The following is a 26190-nucleotide window of genomic DNA, read 5'->3' as shown; positions in this document are numbered from 1 at the left end:
ACGGGTTCGAGCCCTGGTCTGGGAGGATCCCACATGCCGCGGAGCGACTAGGCCCGTGTGCCACAACTACTGAGCCTGCGCGTCTGGAGCCTGTGCTCCGCAACAAGAGAGGCCGCGATAGCGAGAGGCCCGCGCACCGCGATGAAGAGTGGCCCCCGCTTGCCACAACTAGAGAAAGCCCTCGCACAGAAACGAAGACCCAACACAGCCATAAATAAACAAATAAATTAATTAAAGAAAGAAAAGAGCCTCTTATTCTAAAAAAAAAAAAAAAAAACCTTGTGTGAATCAAACAAAAGGACTAAATAAAACAGAGCTACCAATTTATAACCCCTGATAAGAGCCTTGAAAACCATTGGACCATTTATGTTTATATGAAGATAATCGCATTTTAAAAAAGCAAAAACACAAAACCAAAACCCCCTAAATCTTGTCCGTGTGGGAAAACACAGATATACTTTGCAAAACAATCGAAATAAAGTTGCTAAAGTTTGAATATTTTCCAAATACCTTTCAGTAGCTCTTCTGTTTGACTCTCCTTTAACCTGAGTCAAGAGTAACAGCATTTATGTTGCTAATGGTGAGCCTGCTGTGTGATCTGAACAGGTTGGAAACATCATAATCTACATGATTGGTACTTTCTTTGCGTTGAGCAGCACACAACCTGTGCGGTTTTATTTGGCAGACCTGGTTAATGGTTGTATCCACTCTCAAAATGTGGATAATTTTGTGTCATTCTAAACAAAATTTAGAATACGGATTGAACTGATATGGCCATTTACAAAGAAAATTTCAGTGAAAAAGATATAGTTCCTCATAATTCCATAGCATTACTCAATTGACCTCATTCAGATTCAAGTCAACTACCAATTATAAGAACCACCTGAGTCTGTTTTATCTCTGCCTAATGGCCTCCTCTATCCATCTGTAAAATAAAACCTGCTATGGCATATTCAGGTGTTCTTTATATAAACATATTAGCCTTCTACTTTATCTTGAGCATCACATTTTAAGAATAATGAGGAATGTGTTCAGCAGATAACGTTGGGACAGAGCCAAGATTATACAGCAAAGCCTTTGGAGGATTTTTGAGTCAATATATTTGGGGGAAAAAGTCAGATTAGACCCATGTGGATTTTGGTTTTTATAGGCGTAATTCATTTTAAGAAATCCCCCTTCACCCATCTGGAAAAATAAAATGCCCTGAGGGAATATGATGGGTACTGACCTCTCGATATCTTTGGATCCTCAACTGTTCACTGATCTTTCATATTTTTATAATAGTAACTGTTTATCCACTGTTTTATATTTCTTTTTAATTCCATTATTACTGATTATATTGTCCTTGCTAAAAAAAAAAAAAATCATACATTTCATCTAAAGTGAAAGGCCTCCTTACCATCTCCATCACCAATTCCATTCTCCACCAAGAGGTAACTATTGGTATAATTTGTGTATCTATGCAGATCGAGTTCCATGAATCAACAGGTATGCATATAAAAATATTCAATATATAACTGTACTGTGTGGAATTGTAAAAAAATATAAGTGTTATCATGATGTATATATTGCTCTGCAACATATTTAGAAATCTTTTTTTTTTCTTGGTCAATACGTGGATTTACCTCATTCTTTTAACTGCCCGTAGTAGTCTCAGTATTTATATACTGTAGTTTATTTAACTATTTCCTTAGTTATAATAATTTGCTATTTCAAATAATGCTGCAATGAAAATCACTTTCTAAAACTCTCTGTGCATATGTATACATATACCTCCATGAAAGATTTCTAGAAGTGTGTGTCAAAGGATGTGTGCATTTTAAATTTTAACAAACACTGCAAAATTGCCCTCGCAAACAACTACTTAATAGCATGGATATATTCTACAGCATTTCAATGACAGTTTGTCCAAAGATATCTTTTTAGTTTTTATTTTTAAATAATATGTAAAAGTGAATTAGGCAGATGAATATTTATATCCAAGAAATCTGTATAATTTCTCTGGTCATTCTAAAGCGATGCCAGAGGATGTAATACTAAAATACTTATGGGTCTGTTTTTTGTAGAGAGCCCTAAATATTTTAGAGATGCCCAGTATAGCTGTATATTAAGTTAAATGTTAATTTTTGTCAAAAAAAAAGAAGAGTTTCAAAACAGCAGTCATATCAGGATCACATCACAGTTTTATCAGGATAGTCATCTGATTAATCTTATAAACCTCAGTCATAAAACTCAATCCATTCTATTAGATTCCTTTTTTAGTAGTCTTGCAGTTCATAAATGCCATTCTTTTTATAGCTGAACTATAATATCCAATCAAAGCATGAGCTGATATATGTATGAAATGCTCACCATGATTTTGGGGCCATATTGTACTATCTTTGCACCCAACTAAATGATCTGTACAATCTTCTAATTCTATTGTCTTTCTTTGCCATATCATTGAAGTATCAGTAAAGGGTCAGCATTAAAACTCCACCAGATTAATCAGAAAAGCCAACTTTTAAGCACATACCCAGAATGATTTTAGTACAAAATAGCCCCCTCGTGCCTCTTAATGTTTTCCTTTTGCACATTACTACCGTATCGCATCACGGGACATTAAGCATATTTCAACTCCTGGGACTAACTCAATCATGTTTTTAGAAATTGAAAACAAATGTTGTAACTGGATGAATGATAATAGTGAAGTAATAACAATTTCCTAGTAGGCGTATTTGTTTAATGGATTGCCTAGTTTTTCAGCTTGTAAACATTGGAATGTCTATCACTCACTGAAACCTTTTTTTTTTTAAGGCAAAAGTTTGTCAATAATTTGGTTTACGTTAGTGGAATTATTGTCCTCACCCGAAGGTAACGTACAGAGTTGGTTTTACTCCAAGGGTAACAGAGACCAACCTAATCCTAGACTCGATTTAAAAGTGCTGTCCTCCTCCCTTCTTGCTGGAATTTTCTGTAACATAATAAATGTCCCGAATTGTGCTGGCCTCAGCCTGAAGCACAGGGTTATGCACTCTTCTTTTTTTCCCAAAGATATTTAGAAAAATCTGTCTTTGTGCTTGGCAAGTACTCCGACAGAAGACAGATAAAAATAAGGGTGGTTTATCAGTTTTGCTGTTCTTATCATGTTTCACGTTGAAGGCTGTTGAAATGATGAAAAACAAACAGCACTAAATAGGGTTCCATCATTATCGCCGCTATGGGGAGCTAAGTTTTTCAGGATCAAAGAAAAATGCATTTGCTTTTAGAACTACAATTCTTCATTTTGAGAGGTGCACTGCACTCAGATACTGATGGGTGAAAAATAGAGCAAATTGGAGAAGGAAGTAAAATATGTGCTGCTGCGGGAACTTGGAAATTCAAACAAAAGTAGGCTGGCATTCTTTTAAAAGCTCTGAATGTTCAACGTTCAATTTCTTAAGAAAAATGTGGGTCCTGAGGTTTGTTATTTATGAGCAGCTGGAGTAAAACATAAGCACAGGTTGTTTCCATCTCATCAAGTTATAAGAACTCCCTTTATCTTTATAAACATGTATCAAAGGAATACTCCCATGCAGGGGCCTTTGGGGGAATGTTCCTGTATATGTCATTGATCCAGGAGAAGACAATATTTTTTAACTTACGTTTTTAAAAAATTTGCAACTCAAGTTGAGCACCTTTGAGTTCCCTGGCATGGAAATTGCCAGGAGAAACTGTCAGACGCAATAGAGACAAGGAAGCTGTTGTTCTTCCCCTAAAGGAGAGTATCAACTGGCATAAAGATAATAACCAGAAAACAAAAATAAGGTATGGCAGTTGCCAATAAAGTGGTATAAATTGTCATAAGGATCCAAAGAGAAATAAACCAAGGGTAAAGTCTTGATCAAGGATGCAGCGTGTGAGTTGAGTCTTGAAGGAAGGTAGATATCAACATGTGGACACAATAAGGACAAAGAGCCTGCATAAGCAAAAGCCCAGAGGTGGGGAAGCTTAAAATATGTTTAATTTTCCTGGTTCTGAGGGAGAGCTGTGACTCTTATAGTAAAAGTATTGTTATTACCTGAGAGCCATGCAGATTTAATGATGGGACCAGTGCTTAATACACATCCAGATGAAATTATCGAACCTCTAAGTTAATGAAAAAAACCCACAAGTACTTGGGGTAAAATTGCTACTAAAAGACAAAAAATAAGGCTGGCCTATGACTTCTTCAAAATACAAAGGAAGACCGTGGAGCAATATATTTAGAGTTTGAGGAGATAATATTGGAGCCCAATAATCCTGCACATAGCCAAGTTGCTGGCCCTATAATAAAGAACTTCTCAGATATATAAGACATCAGAAATACTACTACCCACACATATTTTATATGAAGCACTATTCAAAGACGTATTCTAGCAAACCGATAAATGTAACAAAATAAAGAATTCAAGAATAGATGAGCCATGTCATAAAGGTAAACTATGAACGAGTAAAACAGAATTATTTTAAACAATTGCTGTTAATAGAGTTATAGATGTAATAAAAATTTTAAACAATCCTTAGAATGGAAAATAGATGTGTAGAACATGCCCTTTTTCCCTCACTGCCTTCCAGCCGCCCTGGCTTTCTTTTAATTACTCCGATATACTAAGCTATTTTCCATTCCAGGGCCTCTTCTTGGGATATTCTTTCTCCTCAAAAGCTTTCCCACCCATCTTCACTCAGCAAACCATGCCTTGTCCTTTAGGTATTGTATTAGTTCGCTAGGGCTGCCATAACAAAGTACCACAGACTGAGTGCCTTAAATAATATAACTTTATTTTTTCACAGTTCAGGAGGCCAGAAGTACAAGACTCAGGTGCCATCAGGGTTGGTTTCTGGTGAGACCTCTCTTCTTGGCTTAATTTACCATGGTCGCCTTCTAACTGTGTCCTCACACAGCCTTTCCTGCATACTTGTGCACAGAGAGAGAGATCTCTGGAGTCTCTTATATTCTTACAAGGTCACCAGCCCTACTGGATTAGGGACCCACCATTATGACCTCATTTAACCTGAATTACCTCCCTAAAGACCCTATTTTTGAACAGTCACAGTGGGGGGTTAGAGCTTCAACATATGAATTTTGAAGAAACACAATCCAGTTCCTAACAGATATCAATTTAAATGACACTTCCTCAAAGGTGCTCTTCCAGGATTCTACACATTTACCTCACAACAGTTGCTGAGATTTATAATTATATATTTATTCATATGATTATTAATATCAAATTCCCCCACTACACTGCCATCTCCATGAGGCAAGGATGATGTTTGTTTTGTTCACCACTTCCCTGATATCTTAGCACACGATAGGCACTCAGTAAATATTTGTGGGATAATAGCCTACAGAATCTTAGGAAAGAGTATAGTATGGCAAATGAGGATGGAAGAACAAAGTAATGAGCATCTCCTGTCTGTCCCTGGGTGGTGGTGCTAGGAATAGATGAACTAGGATAGTCTGTGTGCTGGTAATATGTACCCACCAGCTTGGGGTGGCAGGGGTTGGAGGTAGGGAACACTATTTGTCAATTACCTTGGTGTAAGCACTCCCACAGTGGCTGATTCCAGGCTACAAATGTGACATCACTGAATCCAAAAGCTGGGGAGAGATACTCAGTAGCATACCATTATATAATATTTTCACCTGAAGGGCATAAATGTAAAATAATTAAGAAGCAATGTATTTTGAGCGTTACCTTTATTTTTAATATAATTATTTAAGCAGGATTTCTGAGAATTTAACAATTGACTTTTGCCAGCTCTGGCACACCACTGATGGATAGTTGAATAAAATTGTAGAAATTGAATGCGTAGAAATGTATAATTTGTTATTGTGCAGGGCAAAAGGCAAAAACAATGCAAGCTGATCCTTACATTTTAGACCCGAACGACAAGGAGGAGAGTGAGAGTGGGAAGAGCACATCTGAGCAGAGAAGATGTTGATTATTCTTGGTATATGTTTGTTTCTAGAAAAAACCTGAGAGCAGTTTGAAATATAGGTCTCCCTTATGCTCAAAGAAAGGTCTATTACTTTAGGAATCATTTGTTTGAAGATTATTGCTGAGCCAGGAAGGAGAATGAGAGAAAGGAGGACAGAACTTTGGGGATATTATCTCCATTTTGGGGGCTGGCAGAAATATGTGAATTAGAGAAAGAGATTCAGATGGAAGAATCCAGAGAAGCAGGAGGATAATCAGCACAGGAATCAGATAGAAAAAAAACATTACACGCTGAGGCACAGTCTGAAGAGCTGCCAGTAGATTTCTGAAGATGACAGAGTTGATCTTTGATTTTGGTTTCCAGCGTGATAGAAATTCTACCCTGTCCTAGAGTCAATGGAACCATTACGTGAGTCACAGATCTTTCTGGCTAATTTCATATGCAACAGGTTTCAGGTTATTTTGTATTTGAGACCATTATAAAATCTCCTCCCTTCCTACCATCAACCCAAAGGGGAATATCTGATGTTCATCATAATCCCTCAATCAGTGTCACAGAAACCAAGGAAGAAAGGCTTTTCAAGGAACTTTCATTAGGGATAGTTAAACACTACTAAAGGAATGTTATAGAGGGATGGGCCACAAGAAAGTTTCCATATTTGGCAATTGTTGCTTACCCAGATGGCAGAAAGACATGTGAAGTAATGGTGATGCCCTGAAATGTGGTGCTAAAGTTCAGCATCTCAGAACCTGCATTTGAGTCCCTATTTGGCCATTTACCATTGGCTATATGACTTCAGGGAAGTTCCCGAATGTTGTGAATCATTAAAGGGGAAAGGAAACCGACAGACATTTGCTGAATACCTCCAGGACGCCGAGTCCTGTGGTGAGAAGGCGTTTCACTGCCATCTCATTTACCTTGAGAATATGTGTGAAAGCAGAAACTTCCTCAAACGTAAGGTATTGTTATTGGAAATATGGGGAGGAAAGGAAGAAAAGCTTGAGGGGGTAGATTAAAGCAAGATTTTGAAAGCCTGATCTCAAATGATCCTGTGGTGATTCTATCAAAAATTTCCCAGCATTAACATTTCCTATTTCTTGTTGCCAGCTTTAGAGGTAGAATTTTTACATGGAGTTTGTACCTACAAAGCGACTGCATCTTTCTTTATGTTTGCAAAACACTCTGTATGTTTAATTCAGCCTTGAAACTTACTAGATAATTAACGAGTTAATTATCACTATCATGATTTAAGAACAACAGAAAAACGAGAGGTTAAGTGACTGTCTCAGGGACACCCAGCCACTGGTATCTGGAAGAAGTATTTTGAACCTCATGGTCTTGCTTCAAGCTAAGAGACACCTCTAACATTTAAAACCCCCAAGAACTCTGCATCATAGAAAAGAGGTAACATGTAAGTTCCAGGGGACACTTTCTTCCCTCTCTTCCATATGAACAGCAAGATTGGGCTGTTAATAATATTTTGTGTTTGGAGGAGGAAAAAATAAGTTTTGCACAAGTCGTAGCCTCTGTTCTTTGTTTCTTTTCTTCCCACAATTCATGAGGTAGACACAGGCACATGTTTGATTTTTTTCCTTCCTCATTTTTTTTTGGGGAAAAAAAATGAATTATTATCACCATGAAGAGGTTGATATTGTTAGGGTCTGGAGTTATCCCTACCAATTTTGCAAGATTCTGTAGTATCTTTTTGCCAGAATATAGAACCATGCGTCATCCAGACATTTGGAATGGCCCCCGATACATATTTGGAGAAAATATTCCTGCCATTGTCTAGACTTGACTTGATACATAGTGTTCAGTTATATGGCTTACAGTGTGTCTTCCACTAGGTAGAAATGCATGAAATTGTATCTAGTTGGAAGTAATGCACAATTAGAAAGACAACACAGAAAAAGGGAAAAGGTTTACTTAGTCTTAGGACACACCAAATGTGGAGGCCGCCTCCGTCTTCCAGGCTAATTCTTACCTAGTTTCTTTACTTGCAATGTGACAGTTTATCAGGAGACCAAGATGTGGAAACCGCTCAAAGCATTTTCCTGTCTCCCTCTTCGCTATCAGACACTTTGTGGAGTCTTCAGGTATTCTCCGCATAGTTCTGAACCTTTATCAAATGTAGGATTTCTTTCACTGACTGAGGGATCCTGTTACCAAATCTGGATAGGATGCTCATTATACAAGGCCTCTCATGCCAATCACTAATTCATTCACTTTTTCACAAACATTATTGCACACTGACTGCACGCTTGGTGCAGGGCACAGAAAACAGAAAATGCAATTCCTGCTCTCAAGATATGCTCATTATTTGCAGACAATGGCCCTACCAGACTAACTAACTAATAATACGATGTGACTGGGACAGAGGGTGATTATAATCCTGCCGGGGGTATGGGGGAGGGAGAAGGTGGGGAGTGTAAGGGAAAACTTGCCATCTTACATATTTCTTTGGTAAAACTAACTAAAGAAAATGGGGCTTCGTGGATCTCAGTGCATCAGGTTTCTAATTGTTTTGTGCTAGGAAATGTGCTGTCATCTCTCAGACGCTTTGTCCCAGAAGGCTTTTGCATTACACGTCAATGTCATGTCACTTTGTGGTTTAAACCCTGAATGGAGTCTTAGAGTCAGTATCCAGAGGCTCTCTGACTAGATACTGACAGTTTTTACATCTGACAAGACAAAAAAAGGAAACAATTTTTAAATAGTGGTTATATCCTATTTCCGCAGAAACTAGTATCTGAACCTCAGGGCTCCTATGTGGAGGCTGGGCTTGATCTATGCTGCTCAGTAGTTACATAAAGGTAATATTTGTTACAAAATGCTCACTTACCACCTACAGCCACTTGGCAGTTGAATCAGGTACGCTAGTGCTCATTAAACTCATTTATATGAAGTTTTGGTACATCCCTTGCACTGGTGCTTCACTAGGCCTATGAAAATTTTACGTGCAGCTCCCAGAGCCAATCTATTTCTTTTGCTATTTCAGTCTCCTCAGTTCCCCATCCTTCTGTCCTTCAAAACTTGGTTCAAATGCCACATCACAAACCAACACACCTTTTTTTACTTGTGTTATAAATATTTATGTAAAGCATTATCTCCGTTGATAATCTGAGCTCTAGGTAGGATCTAAGTCACCTTCAATGTCGTAACCCCTATGTTACTTAGCAAAGTACTTCACTGCTCATTGAATGAAGAGATGGATGTATCAGTGCACAGGTGGACTAATAAATGAGCACATAGAAATACAGATGACGGGGAACACTGGCATATAGTGAATGAAGGAGGCTGTCTGTTGCTTGGTGTCTAAGGTGCTGATATATACCTATTCCTGTTGATTACATGTTTCCCAGCCAGGTAAGCATCCGCGATCAGAAGGAGAAAAACATTTGGATTCAGCCATACGTGACACATAAGTGGACTCAGCCTAAAGGGTTTGATAAAATTAGAGACAATAAAAGGCTTACCTTGGATTTAAGAACACAGATGTGTTATTTTGTTAGTATTCCTTCCCACACTCGAGGAAATTCCAATGTTCCATCCACCTGACTCTCTAATCCAGTTCAGTGAATTAGGTTGTCTCCTTGGCGGCAGAACTTGTCACTGTGCTTTGTTGATCTCTCACCTCCTCTTCTTTGAATCAGTTCCCACCAACTGGAGAATAGCCCATAAGTCCCTATAAGTAATGGAGTTTTAAAAAATGCCTCAGAGCTTCTTCAGTAACAAAGACTGAGGCTTTTATTTTCCCACACAGAATACTTGAATTTCACCTGAAATTTCAAAATACATTCAACTCTGGAAGAAAAAGGAGTAAAAGCAAGAAGCACACCCACACTCTCTAGTGATTGCTTCTTATTAAGAATTTCTTTCCATTGAGAATACACTGCACTATTTTGAGTATGCAGCAACATTTTAATATTTTAATTATATACTTCCCACTAGATTGGTTTTAAAACTTCCTCGCTGAGTTTTAGAGTGTGAAATGTTTCAAGTTGAATGATATACTAGTTTTCTTTTTTTCCTTTTTTTTATAAATTGAACTAAAATAGACTGAAATAGTTTGTAGAAAGATAAAGCCTAGTTCGATCTTGACCAGTTTTTAAAATATCTTTTAATGTAAAAAGCCTAAATATGTTTTTTTCATAATAATTTCAAACTAATGTCTGCTTTGTGTCACATGATCAAGGAGCATAGTAATTATAGATTTAATAATTTTACATTTTGAAACCAATCACCTTTTACTTGTTAATTTGTTCCCTACCCTTTGGTTTAGAATGCCCCAAAATCATCACAGTAGCTATTTGAGTAGAATTAATGGATTTAAAACGTCGTTAATTAAAAGTAATGAGAATAATGTTATGATGTGTTGGTTCCCCAAGAGATTCATTTGGACCTTGATTTTCTCTGTTTCCCTTGTAGCGCGGGCGTTGGCCGGACTGGCTGTTTCATTGTGATAGACGCCATGTTAGAAAGAATAAAGCATGAAAAAACTGTAGATATTTACGGCCATGTAACTTTAATGAGAGCCCAGAGGAATTACATGGTTCAGACAGAAGACCAGTACATCTTCATCCACGATGCATTGTCGGAGGCAGTGACTTGCGGGGATACCGAAGTGCCGGCTAGAAACTTGTACGCCTACATTCAGAAGCTGACACAAAGAGAAACAGGAGAGAATGTCACAGGGATGGAGCTCGAATTTAAGGTGTGATATTAGATGTGATGTGGTAATTCAGGAACAGTCATTCTGGAATTGTCCTTCTGAACCTTTCAAATTGGTGAAGTTACAAGATTCACCTGACCTTCTCCCTCAGGTGTCTGACTGTAAAACACTTTCTTCCTCCTTCCCTTTTCTATCCTTTGCTTCCTAATAATACCTTGAGCTCTTTTTTTGTACCCTAATTTAAACCGAGAGATCATACTCTCAGAACATAATATTTAAAACTTCCATAGTCTATATGGAGTCATTAGGTAGAAGTGAAAAGCAGTACAGTTGGAAGAGTCCTTTGCTTAAAAGCAAACAAAATCTTTGTATCTAATGAGGGACTCTTGGGTACGCTGAAGTCACGCCACAGGCTAAAATTATCTTTGATTTTTTTCTTTTTTCCTACAACAGCGTCTAGCCAGTTCTAAAGCTCACACCTCAAGATTCATCAGTGCCAATCTTCCATGTAATAAATTCAAAAATCGCCTTGTTAATATTATGCCATATGAATCCACAAGGGTATGCCTGCAGCCTATCCGAGGAGTAGAAGGATCTGATTACATCAATGCCAGTTTTATTGATGGATACAGGTATACACTCTCGCTCCCCTGACAGTCCAAAGCCCTGATATTTACATGTGCCCTAGTTTCACAGCCAGAATGAATTTCATCTCAATTCAAAGTGTTTTCTTTCTGCAGAGGTCAGCATTCAGTCCCTTGGTATTCGCTTTTTTATTATTTTAGTTAGGAGTAAGAAGAAGCAGTCACAGAGTTTTTAATCTGTCCATGTACACTCTTCTTTCAGAAGTCATTTGGATGTGGAAGGAGTTAATAAAGAAACTGTTTGTACCCTATTATATAAATTTAATAGATTGTGTAAGAGTCATTTCTACAAAATGAAGCTGCACAACTGTTTAAGTGATTTGCATGACACGTGGAATTGAGCTATTAGCATTGCTCTGAAGTTTAAATAACAGTGATAAAGACATACATCATAATATTAACAAAGCAATTTCTTTTGCAAAATCCCCAAAATGTATTAAATGTGCTTATTTGATTACACAATCCTAATGGGAATTTACTGCAATAGCATTAATAATGTTTTCATTTTTTATTACCTGGTTTGATGTTTACATATCAAATGCGAAGCCTTTGCATGTTTTCTGATTACTTTAACATGCTATTTTCATTCTCTGTGATTCAGACAACAGAAAGCTTACATCGCTACCCAGGGGCCCTTGGCAGAGACCACTGAAGACTTCTGGCGGATGCTCTGGGAGCACAATTCCACCATCGTTGTGATGCTCACCAAGCTGCGTGAGATGGGCAGAGTGAGTGTCTCCTTATAAGACACTCAAACCACAAGAGAAATGAGGATTTCGTTTTAAAAACCCGAGTGCCAGCGTCATTTCTTTGAAACACAGAGTACTCCGGACATGTTCTGGGCCATTCATTACTGTGTTGAATTTTAACTTGCAAAGCCATATCAAATTCTTTCATTTGTGTGTTTTGAAGAAAGAACTGGTACTTTGTTCCAGTGAAACACAATCATAGAGACAAATACGTGTGACTTGTTTTGACTCTCAATGTGTTCTTACTTCCTTTCGCTCTGGACAAGCTAGAGCTTGTGTGCCATCATTACTCTGTATGAAGGAACTTGACTTTTTTTCATCTCTGAAGCAAATTTTTACTTGCTCATCTTCCACTCCCATTAAACTGTTGGAAAGTTACATAGTTTTTCTGAGGATATAATCTGGTAACCTCAGCTTTACTTTTAAAAAATGATTCTTCTGAAAAATACATAAAATAGCATTAGAGACACCTAAGGATCTACCACTTAGATTCAATAGATACAAGCATTCTGCCATATGTGCTTGAGATGTTTTCCCTCTCGTCTTTGTATAAACTCAATGGTAGAGATGCATCTAAAACCCCACTTTTTAGAGCCCACAGAGAGAGTGAAAAAATACCAAACTAGGAAAGTAACTTGACTTTTCTGATTTAGTTATTGAAGTCATTAAAACTGCCTGGGCTCCAGGTTCCTCAGCTGACGGAGATTGGACCAGGTCAATTCAGAGGTTTCTTTCTGTGTTCACACTTGATGGTTCTCTTCATTCCAAAACACAGTGTTGAACATCAATGCATGATTAACGTGACTAGCATTATGTCCGAGGACTGATGTAATTAATTGTCTAACTTGTAATTATGAAGATGCTTACCCTATTGAAGAATTCAGTCAACTGATGTGTATTAAGCACCTACTATATGCCAAGTACTATGCTTGATAACATGCACAAATATTGAACCACATGATTTCCCTATCCTCAGGGAACCTATGGTTTCAAAGAGAAAATGAGTCACATGCGATTGGAATCACCTTAAATTCTAAAACTGTATTAGTGAAAGAAAGACATTAAATATATAGATACATGATAAACAAAACTTTGTTTACACTTTACGTAGCTTGACATTAATCTTTTTTTTTTTTTTTTTTTTTTTAGGAGAAATGTCACCAGTACTGGCCAGCAGAACGATCTGCAAGATACCAGTACTTTGTTGTAGATCCCATGGCTGAGTACAACATGCCACAATATATACTAAGAGAATTCAAGGTCACAGATGCCAGGGTAAGTTGGCACAGTCTTATGCTCTCTTAACCATTAACTGAAAAGTAGTCTAAAATGCATCCCTGGGAGAAATATTTGCCAAGTGACCAAACTCCCGAAGTGAAAAGAAATCACTCATCCTGGAGGATTTTTTTTTTAAATATAAGAGTAACTTTTCCTGTCCTGTAAGGTTTCTCACAAACGCAGGCTTGGCTCACATTCAAATGCAGCATCTGGCAGCCCAACTTTGGGGACGTGCTTGGTGAGTGTGTGTGCCGGGAAGCATTTATTGATTGGTTGGCTGCGCTTACATTCACCTCCTCAGCTTATTCTCTTTGGAGCTTTTTTGACTTCTTCATTACTTGAGGCTGTAAATATGTTGTTGTTTTGCTAAGCCCTTTAGGTCATGTTGGCTTGGAGGTTAATTTGGTATGATTTTAAAATTGCAGAGCAAATGGCATTCTTCAGAAGAATCTGACAAGCTTTACACATTCTAATTTGATTCCTGGCATGGTTTATTCCTCGGTGTGCTAATGTGTCTGTCCATGAGAGCTGTGCACCCACGACCCTTGTTGGCTAATTTTCATTCTGCATTTCTTATCTAGATTGCTGAGTGCAAGGTTCAGCCCTGATGTAAGATGTTCTATGCATAAACTTTAATATCCTTGCTTCTGGCCACTTTCAAACCATGATTACAAACACATCTTAGGAGAGAGTGGGGTCAGTCCAAAGCCCTGCTTTGTTTTTGGAACTGTCACAGTGGGTGGGTTGAGTAAAACTGTAAGGGTAGAGCTATTTACTTGATCTATTGTTTTTTTTGGAAAGCAGCTTTCTCAACCAAGACTCATGTTTAGAGATTGTCTACTAATCCCCAAAGCCTGGCCCTGGCTGTTGACCTAAAGTAAAAGAGAAATTGGTTAGCAGGCTGCTTGGCCCAGGTGACAGATCTGTTAATCCCAGAAAGTCTGAAGTCTTAACTACTCTGAAGGTGACTATACTCAAGACAGCAGTTAAGTCCCTAGGTCTCGTTTTGAGTTGCCCAAGCAAGCATGCCTCGGTGACCCATTGTTTAAAAAAAAAAAAAAGGTAAAAGCATGCCCTTTCAGAATTTGAAGCTAGATATGTGAGTGAAAACTCTGAGTGCATTCCAAGCAAACTCACCAACCATTTCTGACGACAAAGTGTAGGAGCCAGGCTCTGCAAATGGCAGAGACAAGAAACATTGAAGCAGGAACATATGTTTTGTTTTGAAGCCTCTCTGTGATTGTATAATTTTCTTAGCTGCCATAGCATTTGCTGTTTGTGCTCCTAGTATGTTTCTAATCTCAACTTCCCAGTTTAGAAAGCAAGTTGGCACTTGAGAATACAGTATTGTTAAACAGGTAACCTTTAAATGGAGTCAGGTGGTCTCTCTTCCAAATCGTAAAGGTTTGTACACATGCTGTTGAAAACAACTATGGTCAGAAATGCAATCCCCAGGATAATCAGAGGAAGACAAATCTGTATTACCTAGCCTCTGGCTTCCCTTCCTGTGCTTTTCAAACCTTTTCCAGAATCAGAAGGAAGTAAATCATGCGTCCATGGTAACCATCCATAAGTCTGTTATGGGGCCAAGCAGTTACTTTCATATTCCTCAGTATTCTCACAAACTTGAAGTGATCTCCCAATTTATCTTGATTCCCAAATGATTCCAGTCAGGCGTACGCCCTGTTCGTATGGAAACCGCCAGGCTGGCTGATGTGTGTCCATCTCGAGTTGGGCCATCCCCTCTTCTCCATGTAACTGAATGAGAAAGATTGGGTCTCTGTCTACTTAACCAGAATCTTGGGAACTTGCACATCTGTATCCAAAAGGATTTTAATGTGGAGAGAGTTGTTACAAAAGTGGAAAGGAGGACCAAATTGAAGCCTTAACTAGGAGCAGGGACTCCTCAAATAGAATCAGCCCCTGTAAACTTGGAATTTGGATTCTCTCTCTCTCTGTTGATTCAGGGAAGAAAGCTGATGGTCATAATCGTTATTCCTGCTTCTGTAAACAGAGGGTCCCTTCTGCTTTTGTTGTGCTTCCAGAAACACTGTACAATTCCAGAAGGAATCAGAAGTCCCTTAGTGTCTTCTTTTGAAACGATTTATACTTCATGAATCAGAGTAATTTTGCCTAATCACTTTAGGAAAGATAGACTGCTCCTGTATCTAGCTTTTGGTTTGTCTGTGTTAAAGCCCCGCACAGACACCTCAGTTCCTGTGGTCAGCCAGGAAGACTCCTTTTTCAGAAAACAGCATTTATTTACTAATAATCTCTCCTACCTCCTTGAGGGACACTTCACTTCCTGCTCAACAGCACGGTCGCCTGGTACACGCTGTGTGTACCGCCTTGGCTAGAAACAGTACACCTCTGAGACGTGTGGGGCAACCGGGTTAACAACAGCTACCCAATTTGCGTCAGATCCTTTCAGTGTCACTAATTTGCGTCAGATCCTTTCAGTGTCACTATTTGTCATTTGACAATGCTGCAAACAAGCAAACACAGCAAATGTTAAGGTATCATGACAACAGCAAAATCTCTGGTCTGGATGACATGCCTGGATGTTCCTTTCAGTATGAAGAAGTTATTGGATTCTGAAAATTTTGAAATTCGAAATTTTGAATATGTTCCACTTTGGTTTTGAAGGCAAACTTTGGGGCTCAGAGCATTTACTAATGTGGGAACTAGGTGGCTTTTTATGAGAGCTCAGGTTTTTAATGGGCATTGTGAGAGTAAATAAATTTGCAATTTAAATATATGTGAATGTAGACAGTGTTAATAGCAGGTAAGATACTAACTGACTAATTTTCTAGTTAAACATGTTTCTAACTTTTTCTTCCCTTTTTTTCCCCTTTTTTTGGAAAACATCATGCCTGCTGTTGTGGTCCGTGCACTGGCTGCATCCTCCCGGCGTCCTCCTTTGCGGTTGGATGTGTGGCTTTCTCTCTAAAGGACGGGCAGTCCCGAACGGTGAGGCAGTTCCAGTTCACTGACTGGCCAGAGCAAGGAGTGCCAAAGTCTGGAGAAGGATTTATTGACTTCATTGGCCAAGTCCATAAAACAAAAGAGCAGTTTGGCCAAGATGGACCCATTTCAGTCCATTGCAGGTGAGAATCAGGAATGATGAGTTTCCGTTTGTGCTGAATGCAGTGATAACTTTGAAAATATGTACTGTTGTCTATTCATTGTTGGTACCAGTTTACTGTGAATCTGCATAACTGAAATTTAATTTTTATTTTTCTCAGAAGTGTATTCCACAAAGTGTATTCTTGCTTTCCACAAAGTGAAAATAATCAGAGGAAGATTTTTTATCTTCAAATTTTGCGTCTTGTAACAAAGAACCAAACTGTGTTTTCCTTGCCTGTTTTACCGTAACAGGAATTGTTTGTACATCCCCTAGTGATAATTTGTTCAGTTTATCATTCCTTACTTGTTTTGCTTTCATAGCATTACCCTGATAACTATCTTTCTGTATCTTTCTCCTGGGTTTGCCTTCTTGAGAAAACCATAAATAGTTATTAAGCCTTAATAACAATACTAATTCTTTTCAGTCAATAAGTGATTAGAATGGTACCTCAGTTAAAATTGCAATTTGCTTGAAAATTGTTGCTATATCAGAAGATGAAGCACCTTCAAATTAATTATTTTCAATGGTTTCCACAGCATTTTATAATTCAAGTCATTGAAGCTAATAGAAATAGCAAGTAAACAGTTCAGAAAGGACGCTCACCATAAATTTAGTGCTTTTGGAAGTTACTATGCAAAAACCTTCCAGCAAAAGGAATTCACCTAATTTTTTTTTAGTTTCAGTTTGTAATCTCTTTATAGTCAAAATCTTGAAAGAGTTTATTAAAAAATTTACTTTGCTTCCCCCCCAAAATCCCAAACTACAGTTCTTAGTGATATGGGAGACAGGGTCTCAAAACAGGAGAAATATTAGACACGGGCTTCAAAACATCTGAGGTCTAGTCCCACTTCTATCATCATGTAGCTCTGTGACAGTAGGGAAATTTCTCTAGACCTCAGTTTTCTCAGCTGATCTCCAAGACCCTTTCTGGGACACACAGTGTGCTATTATATGAGAAGCAGACCTTATTTATACACGTTTGCTGTGTGTTGAGTTTATCCAAAATTCTTTGCTCTAGACCACCAAAGAGCATGTAGGAAATGATGCATGGACTCGATATTCAGACAAAGTGGATGGTATATATTGGACTTGAATTACCTGGATATCCCCCTTAATTTTCCACAGAATTTGCCCAAATCCTAATCCAAATTTTCCAGTATAAGCTATAAAGAAAAGAATATGTTCAACACATTTTTAACTTCAGGCATTCCCATAAGTATAAATAAGTGTGTGTATGCATGTATCTTTTTTCATTGCTTTTGTCACAAAATTATTCGTATATAGAGTATATACAAAGACTCCTTTGTATACTATGACATGTTCTTCATATATCTTAAAGACTTCCAGATATCTTCTCTTATCTGGGAATATTTTTAAAATACCACTTATTTATAGCTTATTAAAGACATGATAAAGTCAATAAATTTGGAACTCATAAGGCCAGTGTCTGTTATTTTCTTGAAAGCACCTAGTAGAAAGCCAGAAACCCTATATTTTTGTTACATTTGAGCAATCAAATCAAAGTAAGATAGACTCTGGAGTACCTGGACCATTCAACAGAAAGATCATAAATCACAGTCTCTCGGGATTAAGAGAGACTTTCAAGGTTGAAAGGGACCTTCAAGGTCATCTACTCCAGCTTAACAGAGAGCCTTGACTGCTCCTGGTTATCCTTATTCACTTTGTAAAACCTGCCTATGGATTTTAAAGCTTCACTTACATTTCAGTTAGGACTCTTTAGAAAACCCAGTTTATAAAGGGACACACTATTTATATATCAACTACATCCCCAAGTAAATGAATCCATCCATTTTCTACAGCCTGTACCCAAGCATTACACATGCTGTTTAATTAGGATCCAAAAATGTAGGGATTTTTCAGATTATTCACTCCTTTCCTCATTACCTAAACCTCCAGATGCTTTCCTACTTCGTAAGAGCACAAAAGCTATGAATTAATTTTCTTCTCTTGCTGCTGTTACAATTCTGGAATCATCTTAAAACAATAAAGAAAACAGATACTCAAAACCTTGCTAACGTGGTGGAAAGAATCCTTGTGTTTTAGCTACTGAACATCTAAAAATAGTAGATAAGTGTATAGCTCAGTGGCTCTTAACAACTTTTTTTTATTCTTCTTCTTCTTTTTTTTATTTTTTCCAGTTTAGAGACCCCTTTGTTAATCTGTTAAAGTTGTAAGTTTCAGAAACAGAAAAAATATATATACATTTACACAATCCATACATATAAGATATTCATAGACCCTTCCAAAGACTAAATGAGGATCCCATGTCAAAAATCCTGTTATATTGATAGACTCTCCTTTCTCATATCAAAACTGATGTCTGAATTTGAATAGTCTATATACCTTCATATTTATTTATACGTCTAGGTGATGGGACATGTTGCACAGATTCTTAAGTGACTACAAGAAAATTTGAAGGCACTCAGTTTGTCTTACCTTATCTGAATTATTTCAAATGTAGAGAACAAACATATGGACACCAAGGGGGGAAAGTGGCGGGGGCGGGGGTGGTGGTGGCGTGATGAATTGGGCGATTGGGATTGACATGTATACACTAATATGTATAAAATAGATAACTAATAAGAACCGGCTGTATAAAAAATAAATAATATTCTAAAATTTTTAAAAAATGAATTATTTCATACTTTAAAAATATTAAGCAGGCAAAGTCTACAATTTCAGGATCTGCATGAAGAGCATAAATCTATATTTTATTTACCATTCCTTTTATCCATTTATTTTATGTTTCCTGGGCCTTTCCAAAATGACATATAATCCCAGTTGAAAGGTTATTATATTTTATAAGACTTAATCCTAATTACTCCACATTCATTCTCACCTGTTATCATGGCACACTGTCTTAAGAGTAATCATTTCATGAACCCAACACCACATTTTCCTGAACATTGCTGTAGAAGAACCCAATGTAATATGGAAGCTGGTGGACATACGTCCACCTCCAAGCAAATGTGGCCAAGACTGTGAGTGTCTCATCCAGTAATGTTGTCTTTGTTATTATGACAGTGCGGGCGTTGGAAGAACTGGAGTCTTCATAACACTAAGCATTGTTTTGGAAAGAATGAGATATGAAGGAGTAGTAGATATCTTCCAGACTGTCAAAATGTTAAGAACGCAACGACCAGCCATGGTGCAGACAGAGGTGAGAAAAATCTCCAGGAGTTTGTTTGTCACATCTCAAGAACCAAATAATAGATTTTGTTTGCCAAGATCTCCTAGAGTCCAGAGACTCTCAACACCAGAGGCAAAATGCAGGAAAATACTGTAGGAAAAGCATCCAGTTGTTTAATATTTTTGAACCTCATTTTTCCCCTTTGTAAATGGGAGTGACAGTGTCATTGTCTTAGAGCTGGTTTGGAAGTTATCTAAGATGATGTGTTAGATTGAACCATGTTAAATTGTCACTATTTGGGGCCTATAAAAATGGCAATTTCATATAATTCATTTTATATATATATACATTAATGTGATATACATTGCACGAATTTAATATATGAAAAAAGCCCAATGGTAGATAATATACCTGGTAGATAATAGACCCTTGGCCCATTTTATGCCTCCATTCTCCTTCTATATGCCTAGGTATTATCAACTGCTCTATATTTCATTTCTTAATAATGGTATTTTAAAATATTTACATCCTGGATATGCACTAGAGAAATTAGCCTTCCACTTTCTACTCCAAGAATTGATATGAAAATTCTGATATTTTTCAGAATAATAGGAGTTCATGATTTAGCCAGTCTGACCTACTGGCTTCATTTTAAGGATAATATAAGTGATAGATAGTGTTTCTGTTTCTCAAAAGGCCACCAAATTATACAATTTATATGTATTCCTAAATTCATAACCCACAGTATCTTCCAGACTTTGATTTCAAAATAGTGCAAGCATTTGGCTTGCAATGCTCAAAACATTATGTCAGCCTGACAAACTTAATGGGTGTTGGGGGTGACGAGGGAAATTGGACATTTAAAAAGCCTTAACACTTAGGCAAGCAACTTACTGTGACAAGATAGGAAAGCAAACTCCATTTATTTTGCATTACCATTTTTATTGTAGAAAAATGCACATTTAAGCAAAATAGAAACTATCTACTTTCAGCCCCATTGGCTACTGAAAATAAGTTTCTTTTACGGGGAAAATCCTACTTTTTCTCACCCCTTCTCAACTGTAAATTATAATTTTTCTATCTTATTATGCCCCCACTTATTCCCATTTGACAGTGTTCTTCCCTGTCTGAAAAAGGACATTTCATGCTGTTTTAATTTAGTGTGGGTCTTTCTAGAACAGGCAACTAACTAGCCATCACACTGAATTAGGCCAAATGGCACAGGTATTTTTTGACATGGGCAGCCAGTCTTGTGATGCCATTTTCAAGGGATGAAAAGCCTAAAAGTTCAGCGCCCTGTGTATTCGGCTTTGTGTGCCTGATGTTCATCACAAAGATACCTTTTGGCCGCTTCCCTCACTTATATAAACACATCAGAAACAATGGAGAATAATTCTGATTGCAGGCAACAAGGTCTACTGTCTGATAAGATTTTTTTTTTTTTAATTCAAATGTTTTTGGCAACAGCCCAGAAAATAAATGAAACCACGTTTTCCTCAGGACAATACGTGTCTGCATCGGCCTCTCTTAAATATGCGAACTGAGAATTACTTACCTCAAATAATTAGATAATTTTAAAAGACGGCTGTGACATATAAGGAGTTCCCATGTTTAGTTGGTGGTAATTGTCTGGTACTATCCTTGGAGAACAGTTCACATATGTCTGGAAGATAATGTTCACAGGAGCTGTTACTACTTTGGAATTAGGAGACTATTTTAGTCGAACTGACTGGTAAAGTTAATAAATACCCCATGTGGCTAATGGTTCTTTGCTCAAAACAAAACAAAACAAAACAATTGGTCATTGGATTGAATTGATTGGCGAAAGCAGTGATTTTGCCCCCGTCTAGATGTAACTTTGTCTTCCAACATCGATTTCCACTTTTCTGTTAAAATGTACTCATGGCCCCTTTTCTTTCTCCCCATGCTTTGTCTCCGGCAGGATCAGTATCAGTTCTGCTATCGAGCCGCACTAGAGTACCTGGGCAGCTTTGATCACTATGCAACGTAGAAACCCCTGACCCACTTTGGATTTTTACTGCAAGCCCTTCAATATCCATGGAGTCTCTTCTGAGCCATACAGGGCATTTGAGAAGTCCTTCTTAACTTCTAGCTAACAACCACTTAGTGGGACTATCACACACAAAACAAATTTAAAAAAACAAACTCTTCTGGGTGGACCAAGAATTCACAGTTTAATAATCTAACCTGAAAAATAATAAAGAGAGTCCTGACTGATGAGGCATCTGAAGGATTTTATTTACAGATACCTCAAGGATTCAAAATAAAGGGAAGAAGAAATCACAGCAAAGAACCGCCATCTTGTTCAGGATTGCTTGATGGGTGCAAAGAGAAATGGCCTGAGTGCAGCAGTTCAGGGCAAGATCTTTGCTGGCTTCTCATGACAAAATGGACTTTGCTTTGACATTGCCCCTTCCCACCATACTACTCATGATAACATTTTAGGGGGAAAGGGGGTGGGGAATGTTTAAAAAGAAAGTCTTTGATTTAGTTTTTTAGTATTGTAAAGATACTGCTGACCTGTGCTTCATTTTTAACTGTGTAAACTTTTTTTTTAACAAAATGTATCATTCGATAAAGTGAATTTTAAAAAAGTTACATAACTCTTCATTTTTTATTTCCAAATTGTAGGTTTTTTTAAGCTGTAGAACTGTTATCTGTGATACCTTGCTGTAGAAATATAAAATAATTGGAAAATTTGCACATTTTTGTGCAATACTCTTAATCTACAGTCTCGGTCTCGTCTGGTATTACTTTTACACTTCTGTCTGGTTTTTGTTGCTGAGAAAGTACCCATTTTCTTCAAATAATAAAGAGAACTTTGTTTTGTTATTTGGAATCAACAGGGAGGCGCAAAGTATAAAGTTGCTGCTAACATATATACATATATATCCATATTTTATAGGGGTGTCTATGTATATATAGATAGTGTGTCCACACAAAAAGATAGATATAGCTATCATTCAGTTCTTCCATGATTTAGTTTTTAAATTTTTTAAGGTAGAGAAGCTACTGTAACATCTTTTTCAATTTGTTATTAATTTTATGACATACTGATATTTCTCAATATCACAAAATTTTAATTTTTAAGGGAAATGAGGAATGCACATCAGTGATTGTCAAACCTCACCCCCTTAATTTCCTACCCAATCTCCCCCCACCCCCCTAATCATATTCACAAATACTATTTTGTTAGCCAGGCTTCCAACAAAGTTCAATATTTCTAACACTCTAGTGCAATAAAACATTATTAAATATCTAAGAGGTGTGCATGTGGGAAAGGTCAGTGCATATCCCTTTAGGAGGAGAGAATGTTGTAATATATCAGCTATCAAGATGTTTAAAAAACAGTGTATTCAATCGTATATTGTCTATAGTATGTGCTGTGAAATTTGCATTTATGATATGTAACAGGGGCAAAGCCAAACTCATGTTACTCTGTTCAGTCGGAAACATTTTTTGTGGCATACAGCATTCCTGGGAAGTGCTGTACTTTGTTTTCTTTTGGTTTTAGTTTTGCATTTAGAGTGCCTTATAATTGATGCCTATTTTAATAGCATTTCTTTTCAGCTTTTGGTTCATATTTTCATTATTTGTTCGTATGTGTTTCTCTTCCAATTAAAGCATTATCTGTTTACCACATGTACAAAAACTCTTTGAATAATATGCATTCCTAGTTTTCAACCAAGTCGGGGATGTTAGTGATTGTACCAGCCCAAAGCACTTGGATAATCAGGGCCCTTCTTCCTTTCATAATTGTCAACATCAGGAAAAGCTACCTGTTTTATTTGTAATCCCTTCCAAATCTGCTCTGGAACATTCAGTAACTGCACCAAACTTAATTTATTAACAAACATGATTGTCAACTTTGAACATATTTACTATTTCATTAGGATTTTTCTAAAAGGAGAAATTAAAAAAAATATATATATATATATGTATATATATATCCCCCCCAAATTTTTCAACATAATTTCTATAGGAAGCCATGGACAATGGCATGAGTTTGCCATATCTTACATGATTTTAAAGAACACTCAGAATATCCAAGGAACTCTTATTAAAGAGTTTTGGTAAAATATTTTGGTTTAATGTTAGCTTCATTGATGTTCTGCATGGAAGGATTTTTGTTTTCTACATTTTCCCATCACTAGCAGAATGAAATCCAAGAGACCAAACACTTGCAAGCATCATATTTGAGCACTTTTGTAAAAAAAAAAGAAAAGAAAGAAAAAGAAAAAAAAAAGAAAAACTATAATACTCAAAAAAAAAAAAAACAAGTATCTAGAAGGCTACCTCAGAATGAGACTCTCTAACCTACATCAGAACAAGAGAAGAATGTGCACTATGTGGGTCTGTTGTTGTTTTCTTTTAGTTTGTATCTTTTGGAGATTTATCCAAGTGCCAGATTACTCAGTGCTATGATTTTTGTTTAGTGAAACAAAGGGGGTCAGACAGACATTGCATCATGCAGACATGCCATGTTGGACAGGTAGAATCCAATGGTGTATTGCACACCAGAATGATTGGCCAATGAGCAGTTTCTCTCCCTGAAATCAAAACTGCCCATTTGGCAAAGGGAAAGGGGAGAATAATCACAAGAAGAAAATGAACGGGATGCATACCATAGACAAGCGTGGAGGAGACTATTCCAGATATCTTACTGTTCAGGAGCTGTTCTGAGAGCTAACTCCCTTACTGTCATTGATGTGCATTCCACTCTGCTTTTCTGTACAACCATTCTATCTTCTTTTCCCAGGTAAACATCTTTATCTACCACTACCATAAACTTTCAAGTTTCCAATTATTTTCATCATCATAACCAGTACGGTGCTATTATTTACCTATGTACGTGTAGTTATGTATAATTTTGTAATTAGTTACAAAGGTAAAAAAAAATCAAAATATATAAAAAGTGATTTGTACAGAACTTTATTTTAGCTCTTTTTTAAAAATGATTTGCATGGTTAGACAATGGCGAGGACAGCCAGGGGAGGGAAGGGCCTCTAGGGAACTTTGCACTTTCTATACCTTTGTACTATGCACTGCCCTATTGATTCTACACCCAATAATGTTATTACTTGAACCCATCTGTAAGAAACTGCTTCAGAAATTCGTTTGTGTGTATGTAAATAACCCAACATAGAAACAGGAAAGGAAAAATTCTGCAGCAATGTACAGATTTTTTTCTTTCCTGGTTTTGTTTGTTTTGTTTTGTTTTGTTTTTTTGGTTTTGCTTTGCTTTAGGCCTTTCTTTTTATTTTTAATTGCCTTTTCTTTTTCCTGTTTTGGATTTTAGTTTCCTTTGGGTTTATGGGTGCCCTGATACTCCAGCAGAGATCAGAAGGCTACAGATCCATCCTGTCCATCTGTTATGTGGCTTTGCCATCCAAGCTTGGAGTGTCTTTACAAAGATAATAACAGTTGTGTTCTTTGCTCTCGTTTTGGATGCATAGACTGAAAAATTAAAAAAAAAAAAACTTGTAAAATGGCTTGTTAAAAAAATACAATTACCTCTAATCAGTAGTACGCGTAAATGTTTTACAGAATGAAAGGCGTGCTTTTTATTTTCTTACTTCGTTACATTGGTGGCGAAAGAAGTCTGTATGAAAATCAGTTCTTTGCTGACACAAGTTCCATTTGTTACAAATGAATTCTAATAAAAATGTCAGTGTTATGCAGCCCTGGCCTTTGCTTTTGTCCACTCAAGCACTTTGGTTTTGAACTAACTATGTATGTTCCCTCTTCCCCCCTGGTTATCTGGTTAGTTCCTTTATACTAATAGTAATTCTACTTACCAAGAGGCTGCTATCTACAGGTGCCTGCCTTGAGGTGAGCACCTTTCACTGGTAAGCAAAACTGAGGCTTAAAGAAATGGTTTGCCCAAGTTCACACAGCAAAGAAAGAAGCCTTGGTATCATTCAAACTAGATATCATGGGCAATCTTTAATTCTTTGTGATGACTACTATATACATATAAGTGCATTAGAATGTATATAAGTATTATCATCTTGAAACAACTGGCATCTCTCAAGTACATAAAAACTCTTTGGGAACATGGCTAAGAAAATACTTGGCTTGGATTGTTTATTCAGTCATTCAATATTGTAAGTCAGAACTGTTGTAGGCATTGGGAATGCAACTGTGAACAAATGAGATACTGCTGCTTCTCCTATGGAGACTGCAGCCTAGGGAGAGAGGCTTGCATTAAATAAATAATGATAAAATTACACTCTGACAAGTGTTATAAGGGAAAGTAGAGATCCATGAAGTTAGGACTTTCTATTGTGAGGGACAGAAACTCTGACTCAGCTTAAAAGACAAGGAAAGTGTTTTTTGGCTCATATATTTAAAGATCAGGAATGGGCTTATATTGAGAGAGTAGAAATATATAATCTTCGGAAACAACTGGATTCAGAACTCAGGTGATATCTTCAACACTTGGCATCTCTCTCTTTCTCCCATCCTGGTTTCTACTTTCTTAGTGTCAGTTCTAAGCAATCTATGTGGTCCTTGGAAACTTTGGGATCATAACATCAAAAAGCAGGCAAGTGGAAGAGTTAATTCCCCAACAGCACCAAAAGAAACCCCCGAACAGAATGGATGCT

General features: G+C 37.2%; 1 protein-coding gene across 5 annotated transcripts in view; it reads left to right on the top strand.

Moving 5' to 3' along the window:
* Positions 1-25263, top strand: part of PTPRD (protein tyrosine phosphatase receptor type D) — a 2148784-nt gene extending 2123521 nt beyond the window's left edge. For all 5 annotated transcript variants that reach the window (XM_082470803.1, XM_082470804.1, XM_082470805.1 and 2 more), the window contains 7 exons: positions 10369-10654; positions 11066-11244; positions 11858-11984; positions 13155-13280; positions 16236-16390; positions 19456-19591; positions 21504-25263. In XM_082470803.1, the coding sequence (XP_082326929.1) occupies positions 10369-10654; positions 11066-11244; positions 11858-11984; positions 13155-13280; positions 16236-16390; positions 19456-19591; positions 21504-21572 (1078 nt within the window). In that variant the 3' untranslated portion in view covers positions 21573-25263. The remainder of the gene's footprint in view (positions 1-10368; positions 10655-11065; positions 11245-11857; positions 11985-13154; positions 13281-16235; positions 16391-19455; positions 19592-21503) is intronic.
* Positions 25264-26190: the final 927 nt, after the last annotated feature.

This window comes from Balaenoptera physalus (assembly GCF_965194825.1).
Source record: "Balaenoptera physalus genome assembly, chromosome: 7".
In the NCBI taxonomy this organism is placed as follows: Eukaryota; Metazoa; Chordata; class Mammalia; order Artiodactyla; family Balaenopteridae; genus Balaenoptera; species Balaenoptera physalus.
Note: the sequence above shows the minus strand (reverse complement) of the source record. Positions and strands in the feature narration are given on the sequence as shown.